Below are 16,708 nucleotides of genomic sequence, written 5' to 3'. Positions count from 1 at the left end.
GTTCCGTACTCTGGCCAATCAGCACTGGCCAATGCATTTCTATGGGGAAAAGTTAGCTTGCGAAAATCGCAAACTGACAGGGATTTCCATGAAATAAAGTGACTTTTATGCCCCCAGACATGCTTCCCCTGCTGTCCCAGTGTCATTCCAGGGTGTTGGTATCATTTCCTGGGGTGTCATAGTGGACTTGGTGACCCTCCAGACACGAATTTGGGTTTCCCCCTTAACGAGTTTATGTTCCCCATAGACTATAATGGGGTTCGAAACCCATTCGAACACTCGAACAGTGAGCGGCTGTTCGAATCGAATTTCGAACCTCGAACATTTTAGTGTTCGCTCATCTCTAATGAGGCAGGGATGAGCAGTATGATGCTCAAATAGACATTGAGTATTAAAACTCTAGAGCTAAGCATTGTATGGACTCAGCTAATACTGCATACTGTATCACTGTGATCCTGAGCTCTAATACAGAGGAGAAATGTCATATTCAGCAGAGCAGAGGAACAAGAAGGGTGTAGATGGGTGAGGAGGATAGGTTTCTGAGAGCTGCCTGGAAGAATGTGATAGAGGATGATGAAATCCTCACAGTAAATCAGCCACAAGAAGGAGACTGATATCCTGTCTACACAAGGGAGCAAGGCTGTTGGGCAGACCGGTGATCAAATGACACCGATGCCGATAATGAAAGGGTTCTAATATTATAGATCCACTGAGCTGGGATGAAATATATTACACCGCTGGAATATTGCTACGAGATAGCATTATATGTGGAAACAAGTTACTGAGTTGCTTCTTTACTGTTCTACCAGAACTGCATTCATGTTTGCCCTATAAAGTGGCCAGGGCGACCTCTCTGCAACCATCAGGAAAATTCCAGGAACAGATAATGTAATTCCAGAATGGACAGTGTATTTTTAATAGGACAAAATGAGCAATACTCTGAGAATTAATAAAATGTCAGTCATCATGTGCTGGAGATCTAAAACATACTACCGTATATAGGTCATCACTGCTTAGTCATGAATATGGCTGATTTCACTTGCACAGTACAGTACTTTTTTTTTTTTTCTCTTTCAAAGCCCAGGTTTTTCCCTTCAAGCAAACATGACAAATTTCTGTATGAGTAGGAACAATATTATCATTGTAACAATCGTACCCAAGAAAGACTAAAAGAACCGACATGCCCAAGCAAAACTGCGGCATCACTATTGCTGATGGGCAGCCGTACGTGCTTAACCATACTGTATGTCCAAATATACGATAGCTTGGGTTTATGGCTGTAGTTTTCATACAAATACTATTTGTCTGATGGGGTCTTGTTAGTCCCCTCAGTGATGACCCCAAACTTTGTGCCCTATAGTAGGATAGTGAAAAATATCTTGAGGGGTGCTGGCCTTGGGTGGTTGGAAATATACCATGGGGTCCTATACTTGGCTAGTTGGCTCCCATGTGCCATGGGTTGACCAGTCTTGGAATATAGTATATCAACAAAAGTTAGACCTAAAGTGAACTACTAAGATAATTCAGACTTAGATTTGTGAATTTTTTTTTAAGGTTTTCAGAATTGGACATATGGAGACATACAGTTTGTCTTCCCATAGGTTTTCCTCTTGGTTCAATATGTATCCAGAGAAGTGTGGCATGAGATGACCAGCTATGAAAAAAAACATAATTTTGTGATACCGTGTTAGAATATGTGTATGCTATTTATCTGTGCTCATCCAGTTCTTGTGATGGGAATTTTTGTCAATAATACATTTTGTAATATACTTTATTAACAGATTTTGGTTCCTTTCTGTGAAATCTTGTACTGATATTCACTTTCTGCCCCCTGTTTTGCTATTGGAATTAGAATTCCTCACTGCTTCTGATGAGGAGTAAGTATAGGGGAAGTATAGAGACTGGGGGGGGAGGTCACATCATACACTTATGTTTCAGGCATTATAAACTATAGAACCATGTCTTTGGTGTCATATTAAACCTGAGATTTTCAGTTTTCATATGGCACCAAGATAAACAACCTGTGTATTAGATGCTTTAGAAAAATTATAACACCTCCATGTATGGTGAAGGGATATACACTGAAAAGGAGACAGTATTTAAAGAAGACCTTTCACCTCCTGGGGCACATGTGATTTAATATACTGCTAGAAAGCCGACAGTGTGCTGAATTCAGCGCACTATCGACTTTCCCTTTCTGTGACCCTGGTGAAGAGTTATTGGTGTTGGTACAGTAGCTCTTCACTGTCAGAAGGGCGTTTCTGACAGTCAGTCAGGGACGCCCTTCATCACAGCAGCATCTATTGCTCTGTACTGTAAGAGGGGGCATTGCTTACCATCCAGCAATGATGCTGAGCAGTGAGGAACGCTCTACTCTTATATGGAGGCTTTCCTCACCGCTCTCACAGTACAGCGCAATAGACACTGCTGTGAGGAAGGACGTTCCTGATTGACTGTCAGAAACGCCCTTCTGACAGTGAAGAGTTATGATACCGGCACCGATAGCTCTTCACCGGGGGCACAGACATGGAAAGCTGATATTTGCGCTGAATTCAGCTCACTGTCGGCTTTCTAGCAGTGTATTAAACCTCATGTGCCCCAAATGGTGAAAGGTCCTCTTTAAGAGGCACTGTAAGATGGGATTGGTCTCCTATGGTTTGTATTTTTGGGGGGATTTTAATGTATTTAAATAAAAAGTTATATGTCATCCTTATACTGACACTATGTATTCCCTTCTTTATACTTGTACTTCTCCCAATCTCCCTATCAAAAACGATGACAATACCAATACTAATGCCAATACAGAATTGGGACAGACGATAGAAATCAAAGCAGGGTTTCACATAAAGGAGCCGAAATCTGTTATTAAAGTATATTACAAAATGTATTGATGATACAAATGCTGCCAGAAAACCAAAAGTAACTTGAAAGTAGTCACTTTGGTAACATGGAAGTTTGAACAACATTATAGTCATCTGTTGATTTGCTGATAACCGAGAACATACAAATATAAATGAGACAAGTTTTAGGTCTAGCATCCGTATAAAAGTATGGCATGTGGAAAACCTTCAGCTTTGACAGCATATAACCAGTGGGTACATGCATCAACTGACACTGACCTTAAGAGAACAAATGTCACTCCCTTGTGGAACTGGACAAGACGCTTTGTTATCCTATAAATAACTCACCAGAGGGGAAACTGCGCCTGGACAAATATAACTGCCTCATGTTATTCCTATAAGAGTAATGGCAAAACAACTGATAAACCCAACAACAGTAAAGTATAAAATGACATGTCATACTCTCTGCATGAAATTTGATAAACCTGTAGCTTCTACCTTCATCTGACACCATGGATCCATCGAATCTGTCCTCTTTGATAGTCTACCATTAACATCTAGCCATCAGAGATGGAAAAACCTCTGAAGATTTGTTTCATTTCAGGTTTGGACAGCTTGGCCTAAAGATTTGTTATGGAAAAAATAAGTTTGTCCTAAACCACGTGTTCTCTTCAGACCCCAAATATAATAGGAGGAGGCTCAAGGGAGTTGTGGAAAAAAGAAACAGTTATACCCACCTTCTTTCACCTATTTGGGACAACCTCACAGAATCCGATGCTCCCTCTGAGTCCTCTTTCGGCAACTTGAGTGACATCTTGTGCTCTGAGGTCACCACTAAGGCCTGTGATTGGGCCTTAAAGGTCACATGGGGCACATTAACATCATGGCACTATTCAAACATCATGACATCTGCATGCCCCTGTGACCACTGAGGACTATGATACAATCTCAGCAGTTAGAATGGGTCATGCAGACATTATGAAGTTTGAGTAATGCCATGACGTTGGTGGTGACCCAGGAGGCTGGAAGAGCCCACAAGAGGACTCATTGGGGGAGTTGGACTCCACAAGGTTACCCAGAATAGGGGAGGGAACTGTTTGTTATTTTGTCACTCCTTCCCTGGGCATCTACCTATTATACTCTTGGATATAAAAACAAAATTGATTGAATCTCTAGGATTAAAACGAATTTCAGGAAATTCACTCAGTCGACTGTGGGCACCCATACTGATCCGCTTATTAAAGGAGCCACAGTAGTTCTGGAAATTACCCAAGTCTGTCCTCTATGAAATGGCCTAGAATGACAGTTTATCATTAGGGTTGAGTGGTCGGGTTCGGAAAAGATCGGATCCCGATCGGCGATCAAGCAAATTTCACAATCGGGATCAACTGAAAAATTATTGGAAATCCGATTTTAAAATCAATCCTGAAATCTCAAGATCAGCTCAAACCTATTTATCACAGGGAGTCCCAACAGGATTATATACATTATTTACAGTTACAAACAGTCCTAGGAATCCTCAGAGGGTCATACATGACTTACAGAGCAATTGGGGCACTTTGAATTCAGGTCGAATTTTTTCAGATCAAATCCGTGAGCTGGCATAGATTTCATTCAAGACATAGGGACTGCTGGAGGATGTGACGTATGGCTCATCATAGATTAAGCACACCCTCCAGTGGTGCAGGGAAAAATGCTGTTCTTGATAAGTCCCCCCAATGTCTCCAATCAATGTCAGACACTTGTAAGAAATGTCTGCTGAAGATTTTTCCCAAAGGGGACAATTTTCAGGTATTAGATCCATAGAAAGAAATTGTGGATCTATTACATTTTATCAAAAAATTTTCAATTAGAATTTTTTTTTTCAGTTCCATCACTTTTTATGGTTTATACAGTTTGTATGAAGATCGAATATAGATACATCCATAAACATGTTAGATACAGTTAGGGCCAGAAATATTTGGACAGTGACACAAGTTTTGTTATTTTAGCTGTTTACTAAAACATGTTCAGAAATACAATTATATATATAATATGGGCTGAAAGTGCACACTCCCAGCTGCAATATGAGAGTTTCCACATCCAAATCGTAGAAAGGGTTTAGGAATCATAGCTCTGTAATGCATAGCCTCCTCTTTTTCAAGGGACCAAAAGTAATTGGACAATGGACTCTAAGGGCTGCAATTAACTCTGAAGGCGTCTCCCTTGTAAACCTGGAATCAATGAAGTAGTTAAAAGGTCTGGGGTTGATTCCAGGTGTGTGGTTTTGCATTTGGAAGCTGTTGCTGTGACCAGACAACATGTGGTCAAGGGAACTCTCAATTGAGGTGAAGCAGAACATACTGAGACTGAAAAAAAAGAAAAAATCCATCAGAGAGATAGCAGACATGCTTGGAGTAGCAAAATCAACAGTCGGGTACATTCTAAGAAAAAAGGAATTGACTGGTGAGCTTGGGAACTCAAAAAGGCCTGGGCGTCCACGGATGACAACAGTGGTGGATGATCGCCGCATACTTTCTTTGGTCAAGAAGAACCCGTTCACAACATCAACTGAAGTCCAGAACACTCTCAGTGAAGTAGGTGTATCTGTCTCTAAGTCAACAGTAAAGAGAAGACTCCATGAAAGTAAATACAAAGGGTTCACATCTAGATGCAAACCATTCATCAATTCCAAAAATAGACAGGCCAGAGTTAAATTTGCTGAAAAACACCTCAAGAAGCCAGCTCAGTTCTGGAAAAGTATTCTATGGACAGATGAGACAAAGATCAACCTGTACCAGAATGATGGGAAGAAAAAAGTTTGGAGAAGAAAGGGAACGGCACATGATCCAAGGCACACCACATCCTCTGTAAAACATGGTGGAGGCAACGTGATGGCATGGGCATGCATGGCTTTCAATGGCACTGGGTCACTTGTGTTTATTGATGACATAACAGCAGACAAGAGTAGCCGGATGAATTCTGAAGTGTACCGGGATATACTTTCAGCCCAGATTCAGCCAAATGCTGCCAAGTTGATCGGATGGCGCTTCATAGTACAGATGGACAATGACCCCAAGCATACAGCCAAAGCTCCCAGGAGTTCATGAGTGCAAAAAAGTGGAACATTCTGCAATGGCCAAGTCAGTCACCAGATCTTAACCCAATTGAGCATGCATTTCACTTGTTCAAATCCAGACTTAAGGCGGAAAGACCCACAAACAAGCAAGAGCTGAAGGCTGCGGCTGTAAAGGCCTGGCAAAGCATTAAGAAGGAGGAAACCCAGCGCTTGGTGATGTCCATGGGTTCCAGACTTAAGGCAGTGATTGCCTCTAAAGGATTCGCAACAAAATATTGAAAATAAAAATATTTTGTTTGGGTTATGTTTATTTGTCCAATTATTTTTGAGCTCCTAAAATGTGGAGTGTTTGTAAAGAAATGTGTACAATTCCTACATTTTCTATCAGATATTTTTGTTCAACCCTTCAAATTAAACGTTACAATCTGCACTTGAATTCTGTTGTAGAGGTTTCATTTCAAAACCAATGTGGTGGCATGCAGAGCCCAACTCGCGAAAATTGTGTCACTGTCCAAATATTTCTGGCCCTAACTGTAGATAGTAACTTTACCTGGGGTGTTCTTACTTTTTGCGACTGGAGATTAGAGACAAATATGTGAGGTTTCAGGCTCTGACATTGCTAAGATGACGCTGTCGGTAATCCCAAACGCTATTTACCGTTACTTTTAAGCTTTTAGGCTGTTTGTTCATATATTTCTCATGGATTCTCGCTTCTTTTTCTGCTGCTATGACACTGATAGCAAATGCTGGAAATATTTGTTATTATAATCTACTTGTAGCAATAGTGTCTATTCATTCTGAGATTATTCATGGCATCTCTGCAAAGGATTTGACTTCTGGGTGATTTGAGATGTATTTAGAGAGCCGACTCCCATGCCATTCATCTGACAGAAGTCATTTCTCTCAGATCAGAGTTTTATTCCTTTTCATTAGACATCTTTTGAAATTGAATTTGCGCAAATTCACAGATCGCTTATAGCATTGATGAGCTTTCCTCCAAAGGAAGAAAAGATGACTTCAGCTGAGAAGCATTCATTGTGAAAATATGTTCGGCGCCTTATTAAAAAAAGAAAAAAAACTTCCATTACCAAGTAAAGCATCATATTAGCATGAGATGGCAGACAAAATTGCAAAAATTGCAATGCAACTTTTACTGAAGATTCAAGAAGTTGTTTAAATGGGTTTTCCCATCTCAGGGTTTCACCTGCCCTCCTCTCTCCTCTCCCCTCCACTTCCTGGTTTACAGCTGAGGTCTGTGCTTGCTTTAAATTGTATGAAAGAAAGCTGGGTGTTCACAATGGTGCAAAAGTTCAGCTCATCCAAAAGATCTGTGTTCTTTGAAAAGGACCTTTCACCATCTCCACCGTCTCCGGATCCTTCTTCACTGATTCAGGCACAGTTGGATCTTTCTGTAGCCTCCACCATTCCTAAGGCTGATCCTGATATGCTAACTAGATACATTAACTGTCAAGTGAGCGGTTTTATGGGGGAGCAATCAATCAGAGGTAGACACTATAAGATCTCAGGATCTGACCTGATCCCCTCTAGCCAAGACCACCTACTTGACAGTCCAAAGTCTAATTAGCATATCAGTCATTAAACTAACATCAGTGATTGCTCATTCCTGATATTAACTCTTGTAAATCTACATTTGATCGCCCAAAAAACAGTGCAAACATTCGATTGTTGGGTGATCAAATTGTATATGTATATACAGGGTGTCCAGAAAGTAAGCACGTAAAATGAAAGGTTGGACATTAGCCGGTATATGAAGCATTTTTTATTAATGAACATGTGACGGGAAATACACCATTGTGGCGCTGCAGGTAGACTGAGATGTCGGTTTCCCATCCCTCATTGCGCCATGTGAAAGGAGAAACGAAAAAGAGAAGCGCTTTACTGAGAAATCAGTTTAATCACTGTTACTTATTTACAAGAATTGCTCGAAGTGCTGGCCGGCTGCCTCGATGCAACGTTGGGAGATGGATTGACGCACCAGTTCACAGACTCCTGGCATGGCCCTCACCGCGACTAAGGCAGCCTGGATGCAGTTTATGAGCTCTTCGTGGGTTGGCAACAGACTTGACATGTGAATCTATGCATGGCTTATGTCAACAATATTCCTGAAAGCGAATACGCTTACATTCACTGTGTTGGTCTACCTGCAGCGCCGCCATGGTGCATTCCAGTCACATGTTCATTAATAAAAAAATGTTTCATACCGTCTAAAGTCCACCCTTTCATTTTGTTTACTTACTTTCTAGACACTCTGTATAAAGATCTCAAATGCCAATTGTATAGGAATGAACAGTTTCTTCATCCCCACGAAGCAACGATAATCTGCTGTGTATAGATGCAGAAGAGAATCAGACAAAGATCAGGAACAAATCACTTGTCTTGAGTGGTATTTCCAATATGGATGGTTAGTAGTATGCACGGAAAGTAGTCCAAGGAAGGACAACTGGTGAGTCAATAGCAGGATCAGGGGTGACCAAGGTTCATTGATGCATGTTTGTTCCTGATACCTTACTTACAAGACTTAAAGGTGTCATCCAAGAACTCAAGTGACCAGCCAGCAGTCCGTGGGAAGTGTAAAATAAAAAATAAAGCATACTCACCTGTCCCGGTGTCTGCCACCAAAGTACTCACCATTCTCTGCTTCAATACGTCACCTGACCAATCAATGACATCAGTGGTAACTTGATTGGAACTGGTGACATCACTAACATACATCGCCAGTTTCTTGCAAGCGACTGCAAAGGCCACTGATTGGTCTAAGTAGCCATGTGAGGCTGAAGACTTCCTACATCCAGGCACCATGAATGGACACTGGCGATAGCCAACGGAGCGGTGGGACAGGTGAGTATGCTTTATTGCTTACACCTCCCCGGCCTCCAATTCCAGGACAACCCTTTCAAAGATCTGCTTCTAATATTTTCATTTGCAGCATGAAGGGACATCCACAATATTGTCATGGCTCATGGCTATATATCTAGTCTTCTAAGATGCCACCTTTGAAGTTAGTTTTCTAACACAGATCTGATTTGATGACACCTTCAGCAATTCTTTGCATGAACCTCATTCCCCGCTGCAAAATATTTACTGAAATCACCCATAATATAGAAAATAACAGACATAGAAATTATACCTCATGACTGCACCATAATACGCGGCACATTGGAGATAGTTGTGCCGCCTGTCTGTTGGGATAAAATTATTGTTTTCATGATTTGCTCCATTTTTCTCTCTCCAGTGAAATCCGATGAACTGCAAACAATCAAAAAGGAACTGACTCAGATCAAATCCAAAATCGACTCGTTGCTGGGAAGGCTGGATAAAATAGAAAAACAGCAGAAGGCTGAAGCAGGTTGGTGAAAATGATTTATGTCACAGGCCGAGGAATCTCATTAAGAAGGAAATTAAACCTTGAAAAAGCATAACTCAAAGCCGAGGATATTCTAAGAATGAATAGAAAATCTATGAGCACGCTGCAAATAATAAGACGATGGGAATTGAGATAAAACCTACGTTGGCGATACTCATCTGAGTTGATGAAAATATTATTGCGGGGTCACATGCATAATATAGCACAACAAGTCATATTAAATATACCTTCCTTATATTGTGACTTCACTTCATTGATCCAGATTTGGGTTTGACCAGGAAAGACTCACAGTCATTCCAGTGAATATGTAGTATGTGTTTTTGCAAAAAAATAGATTTTTTTGAAATTTTTATAAAGTATTTTATTAGTAATTTATTAAAGGGCATCTGTCACCAGAGTTCAGCATATCAAACATCCAGATAGATAGGTAAGGGTGGGTTCACACCAGCGCCAGATCTCCGTTATGCAGGTTTCCATCTTCTGTCGGCAGAAGACGGAAACAGACATTCAGTTTCGGCCGGTGAGTGCCCGTGAACATCTTCTGCTCTCCGCAGCAAAACCATTTTTTTTTTTTTTTTTAAGCGGACACAAAGTCCTGCATGTCCTACTTTGTGTCCGGTTGAATAAAAACAGTTTCGCTGCGGAGAGCAGAAGACGCTCACGAGCTCTCATCGGCGGAGACTTATCAAACCCATTCAAATGAATGGGCTTGAAAACTGCCTGCCGATTTCCGTCTCCTGTCCAGTTTCTCGAACAGGAAACGGAAACCTGCAAAACGGACATTGGGTGCTGGTGTGAAGCTGCCCTTAGGGAGAATTGGGGCTTCCTCTGCCGAGATATCACCTGTCAATGTGAAATGAGATTTTGGAGCAATGAGGGCATTGCCATTGCTCCCAAAAGCTCATTTGCTTTATGACAAAACAGAGACATCTCGGCAATGGACACCCCAATTCACAATGTTTCATTCATGTGACCGTAACCTTACTATCAGTAGGTCTGACTTTTATACAGATCCTCGCTTCACTCTTTGCACTGTTTGTAGACATTAGCAGTGGTCACATGACCGTAGAACTTTTTTTCCCTTACTGTGAGGCTGATGAAATGGTAGATCTGTAAATCCCACCACCCCCGAGATCTCAAAATCTGATTGCAAAAAACTCCATGTGAACTGACCCTAAGTGGTTCTCCTCTTAGCTTAGGCTCTGCTCCCGTTGCACTCTCTGGACCATCAGTTATCACATCAATGTCTATGACCACAACATAACAAATGTAGGCTGGCCATACCGTTCAGATAGCCACATCTTCCAGGGATTACTCAACCACATTATTCATCAAACTAGAATCAGATACTACTTGGGAGCAACACATTGGTGCGCAACGTCATGCAAAATCCAGTACATATCCATAAAGGAAAAGATATTTCCACTACAAATCACCATTTGTAAAAGCCTACCTTCTCTCACTTGGCTTATAGATACAGGTCAAGGAAATAAACACCAAGCAATGACACAAGATGGCGTACTTAGTAAGTTTCTGTTGGGGGGCAGATATTAACACAATAGGGGCTAGACCTGAGGTTAAGGGAGGACAACTTAGAAGCTTCACACCTCCAAAAGACCTACCTTATCTGATTTTACTCCACAGATAAGGCCTTACATATAGAGGTGCAGTTTGGAATCCAATAATGTATCCTGTAAAATGCAACAAGTATAATGCACACCATTAAATAATACTGCATTACATCTAGGGAAGAATATTTACTGGTCAGTGCACCCTATGACAACATGCAGATAGGGTTGAGCGATCGTGTTCGGAAAAGATCGGATTCCGATCGGCGATCAAGAAAATTTCACGATCGCGATCGGAATTCCGAACACGATCTTTTTAGGTGGGATCGAGATCGGTGATTATTTCCCACAATGCTTTGCTACTGGCCAAGCATTGTGGGAAAAGCTAACAATGTTAGCCTTCACACTGAGTATACGCTCTGCTCATTCTGAGCGGAGCGTATACTCATTGTGAAGGCTCCGCTGCGGTTCCATAGGAATGAATGGAAGCAGCTGGCACACAGCCTTAACCCCCTGTGCTCTGGCTGCGTCCATTCATTCTAATGGAAGACTAGCTAACATCTCTAGTAGCTACTTACCTGCAGAGAGAGATGGCTGGTCTGGTGCCCGGTGTTCTCGTTCTTCTTCGCCTCGCTGCCCCCGCCTCCTAGGTTAGTGTTAAAGAGCTAGGAAGAAGGCAGGGCTTGTGACTTAGGAGAGTGTGGGCGGGTACAGGGTGGGGAGACGTGATGTCTCCCCTCCCAGTACCCGCCCACACTCTCCTAACCCACCCACTCTCTCCTAACCTGGGAGGCAGGGGGCAGCAAGGCGAAGAAGAACAAGTAGATACCAGGCACCGGAGAGTCACCATGTGGTGTGATCTCTCACGTGCATGAACTCTCTTGAAGTCTCCTTCAGTGACAATACATCTCTAGTTGATAGTAATTTCCTCTCGAGAACAAATATGCTCTCCGCTAAAGTACCATAATTCATAGAAAAAAGAAGCTCTCCGTAATAACAATACTACTATATAAGATCATCAGACTGATAAAAATCCTAAAGAAACGTCCTTTAAATACCCACCATGAGTAATGAAGCTCTTCAGATGTAAGTGATTGCCTCCCGTAAAACGCTATTTCCTTCATGGTTGTCCATTAAATCAGTGTAGTGTGGATAGACTCGAATACATTTGTATGAAAATTAACCAGAAAAGCATTTTTCAGTGAAAGGTCAAGCAATGCTGTGAAGGTGGAAGGAATAAAAAACACTTGTAAGTGAAGACTTAGCATAATGAATAATCGATAAATCTTGGAAACTTAGAAAAGTAAGTGATAAAATGTAGAAATTAGTCAAAGGTTTCACGTGGAAAGGGAAGACGGAAGAATAAGAAAATGAAGTGGCCCATTAAGTGGGCAATGAAAAATAATATGGAAGTCAGTTAAGGTGTACGGTATATATTAAAGGGGTTGTCCAGCCGTGTATGTTTTTGGCTTTTCTCTCACTGTTATACTTGTATTCTGATTCTTGACCTTTGGCTTTCACTATTGACTACTCTTTTGGTTATCGATTTTGTCACTGCATTGCTCGACTGTTACTGGACCGTTGGCTTACTGACCTCTCTTTGTTGTTATTTGTCTTGTCTGCGTTTTATGTATCACATATATAAGAAAGGCTCGTCTCCAAGTTGCCGCCTATTACGTAGGATAGGACCAGGCAAGCAGGAAGGGACAGTGGGAGGTTTCAGCTTAGGGCTCACTGTCTCTTGTGCTCCTTCCCAGGGTTTCCAGTTGCTACTGGGGAATTGCTGTCCTAGCAATTCCCTAACAGCATCATTATAGAGCAGAGACTAGTTGAATGAGATGTTTTTAATAAAAATCGAAAATGGGTGAACAATTGAAACTTACTTTTGTGTTCAGGTTCAGCAGTTTGGTTCCCTGATTCAATTTGGGTCAAACAAGTTTGTAATTAACCATAACTTTAGTTGGCCTAAAACATAGTGTAGAATATTTTTCGGGCTCCTAGGAACCTATCTATCCAATTTGTAGCTCTGTAAGGTCTTTTTAGACCCCAGAGTATAATAGGTAGAGATCTAGGGGAGGTGTAAAAAATAAAAAATAAAACATTCATACTCACCTTCCATTACCTCTTTTGGGCCTCCTTGTGGTTTCTGCCGTTTTCCTAGTGATGTTGAACACTCTTCCACGATGTCATTGGTACTCGGCATGTCCAGGTCACCACTTAGCCCAAGATGATGATCTCACAGAGGAACGTGAGACCTCACCAGATGCCGCAAAGAGGCCCAAAATAAGTAACGGGAGGTAAGTATGAATGTAGTTTTTCTGTTTTCTTTTATACCTCCCCTGGGGCTCCACCTATTACACACTTCAGTACGAAGAGACCCCAGAGTATAATGCAGCTGCCCTTATAGTTTGCCCGAGAAGAATCAACATTTGTTTGGTTTTCGTAAAAAAAAAAAAAACACCAACAATTTGGAACATTTGAGTCAAATCTGACTCGGTACAAAATCTAGCACAATAATGGCAGTTCATTCTGATCATCTACTTACATTGTCCCAGTGCTTGTGTATTTGAAAATAATTCCAGTCTCTTCTTTTGATGTTTTTGCTTTTAATTTGTCCCCTTTTCACTTTATTTGCACAATTTTAATTGCAATGGTAGTTGAGTTTGATGTTTGTGCCGCTCTATCCCCTCTTGCCTGTCTAACTTTTGTATTAAGGACAGTGTTTCATACTGATTCCTCCAGAGCATCTGTTTATCTCCATGTCATTGCTACCCTGCCGCGTTACTCCCATCTGTCAGTCCCTTTGTGTCCATTTTTATTTACGGTTCCCATCTCGTAGCATGAATTACAGCAAGATGTTTCGCTGAGGAATTACAAGTCATTTCACTTTTGTGTAATGCGGCCGTCTTTACCAATGTGTCCTTTGATGATTGTATAAAACCATCTGATGTTAATTATATTTAATGGCTGAAACTTCAAAAATACCCTAGCAAGCCAATAAAGAATTCATGAATGTTAATACTATTTTAGCGGTAATGAACTGTTGTTACTGTGAATGTGAAATCGGAATATGGAAGTGACATGAACTGAATCCTGATTCATGTTCTGCAGAAAAGAATTTGAATAGATTTTTGAAAGGAGTTTGACTTGAAATAGCAAAATTTGAGGGACCCTCTGCGGAGATGTTGACTATAGGATGATCACTTATACTAGGTTTACACTAGAGTTCGGGTGTCCGTTCTTTGGTCCACTTGGTTACCAGCAGAAACCTACGGACCCCATAGACAAGAATGGGTTCCTTTCAAAAAATAAATAAAGTTAAATCAGTTGGCTCACCATTGTCTTGGAACAGTCTTCAAGGATGCATGACCTGCGCTCCGGACCTTCTTGAGCGTATAGAACAATTTTCAAGAGTGCGGACCTTTCTCTCCATTATTGAAAATAATGGGTTCCACCAAGTTTTCCGCCAGGAATTCTGCAGAGAGAAAAGTCCTGCATGCGTATTTTAATTGGGATGGGGGATGGAATCCCCAAATGATCACTAGAACACTAATGTGACCGTAGCATTAGTTGAATACTATGAGGTGTATATAGCCGTCTGATCGAAATGTGAAGATAGACTCCCAATGCAGTATCACAATTGAGGAAATAACTGCACACTTCAGAATGAAATGTATGCAATTTCAGGGCTTTATTCATACATGTGGGGTGAGCTATCACCTCTTACCGCTACCCACATTTCCCTTTAGCACATTACTCTACGGTTCCAAAATTAGGCAGCCCTCCCAACGCTTTACCTGGGCTACTACCCCCTCTCTTTGCCATGTATTTTGCCTGCTAACTCCTGCAGCTTCATCATTTGGATTTCTTGGACTTCCAAATGTCTGAGTCTGATGAAGGCCGAATGTAACGGCTGAAACGTTACTACTCTATGTTCTACCACGTGTGTGCATAAAGCACTGAAATTGCATACATTTCATTCTGAAGTGTGAAGTCTTTCTCCTCAATTGTAGCATTGCTCGCTGTTAGGATTGGGTCCCGCAGGCTTCCCGTTCAGCACATAGTGCCACCTAGGTGCCAATCCAAACCTCACCCTCGGCGCTGTGCAGTGAGGTGTCTGGAATCTAAGTTCAGCTTTTGGCCCACTGAGCATGCTCAGACATTTTGGAGCCGCTCAGAGGCTAAGTGCCATTCTCTCCCTACTGAGCATGCTCAGACATTTTGGGTCCGTTCAGAGGCTAAGTCCCATTTTGGCCATACTGAGCATGATCGGTGATGTCATGCCACTACCCCTGTTGGGGGGGACTAGACTTTAAATAGTGTGAGCTGACGCCCGCCCGGTGCTCACACTTTGCCTAGTAATGCATTGAGACAGGAGGTTAGGGCCAGGTTCCAATCAATTGCAGGAGCTGAGTAGGGATCCAGTTAGAATTCCTTGGCTCTGCCGTTTGGAGTCAGTCAACCTATTCCTAGTATAACTGCTGTGTAGCTCCTTGCAGGTTTAGGAGTTTGTTGTGTGACTGACCAGGAGTGAAGTTAACCCCTGGCAGTCTTGTTTTTGCAGCAGAGTGAAGCATATGCTAAGGCCTGGTTCTCCTGCTATAGTTAGCAGGTGCTTCTGGCAAAGCTTTATTTTACTTCACTCAACTGCTATACATAGGCACGCTCTCCCAGTGAAGTTAACTGGAGAGAGTCTGTTGCAGCCTGTTCACATTTGTGCCGCACAACATTACTGCCAGTGCAGTTTAACTGGTGGTGCATAATCAGACATACGGCTGCCCATCTGGGCTTGTGGACCTCGCTGCAGTGCTCTGCGACTTAGCGGTTCTGGTTGTCTTCATTATTATTTTTATATATACACACAGAACCGTAACACTCACTAATAATACCACTATAAAGTATATAGTATTCAAGGGGTTGTCTAGGATCTAGCAAAGCTAGATCTAGCACTTGTATCAGATAGCTTGTAGTATAACACCACCTGCTTATCAAGCGCCCAAGCGTATAGCCAGAACCAGCTCTGCTCCTATGCAAGTTAATGGAAGTAGAGCTGAAATTCATGACGCCACCACTACATGGACAGGAAGCTGTATGTTATGTACAGAGCTCTATACACTGTAGCAGTCACACAGGGAACCACAGCTATGCTCCCATTCACTTAAATAGGAGCAAAGTTGGTTCCGGCCGCATACCTGGTATTCAATTCCAGGAGACAAAACAGCTGATTGGCATGGGGTTGGGTGTCAGCCCTCGACCAAACTGAAGCTGATGATCTATGTTGTGGATAGAACTTCGGTATCCACGTATGATAATTCCTGGATAACCCCTTTAAGAATAATAAATGAATTGATTGATTGATATAGAAATAAAGATAGATAGATAGATAGATAGATAGATAGATAGATAGATAGATTAGAAGTGTTTTCAGGCAAAAAAAAAAAATATTTATTATCTATAGTAGTCTAGGATAGTTTGGTATTGTTGAATGTATAACATTACTGGTGGCTTTATGACTGGTGGATTGTAAGGGGGTTAATGGTACTATATGCCATAGTCTAGGGCTTTAAAGGGATTAAGTCTAAATATAATTTCATTATATTTTATTCAAGTAGGACCAGTTATTAGATAATATCTTTATAGATGACCCTGTTAGTCAGAAACAAATCTCTGGTAGAGATGAGCAAATCAGTTTAGCATGAATCAAGTTCTCAGTGAGTTTCCCATATGTTTTGGAATTCTGCAAATGTGAAACTTTTGGCATTCTAAAGGCTCAAAATGGTGGCTACATCTCAAAAGAGAACACAGAAGAAGAAACAAAGACCTTGGGTGGCAGCCGGACAGTGCAGAGCTGCTTGTG

General features: G+C 41.6%; 1 protein-coding gene across 4 annotated transcripts in view; it reads left to right on the top strand.

The window, feature by feature from the left end:
- Positions 1–16,708, top strand: part of RALYL (RALY RNA binding protein like) — a 303,777-nt gene that overhangs the window by 273,429 nt on the left and 13,640 nt on the right. For all 4 annotated transcript variants that reach the window (XM_075270366.1, XM_075270365.1, XM_075270364.1 and 1 more), the window contains one exon: positions 9,152–9,265. In XM_075270366.1, coding sequence (XP_075126467.1) covers positions 9,152–9,265 — 114 coding nt within the window. The remainder of the gene's footprint in view (positions 1–9,151; positions 9,266–16,708) is intronic.

The sequence above is a fragment of the Leptodactylus fuscus genome, chromosome 4, assembly GCF_031893055.1.
Source record: "Leptodactylus fuscus isolate aLepFus1 chromosome 4, aLepFus1.hap2, whole genome shotgun sequence".
In the NCBI taxonomy this organism is placed as follows: Eukaryota; Metazoa; Chordata; class Amphibia; order Anura; family Leptodactylidae; genus Leptodactylus; species Leptodactylus fuscus.
Note: the sequence above shows the minus strand (reverse complement) of the source record. Positions and strands in the feature narration are given on the sequence as shown.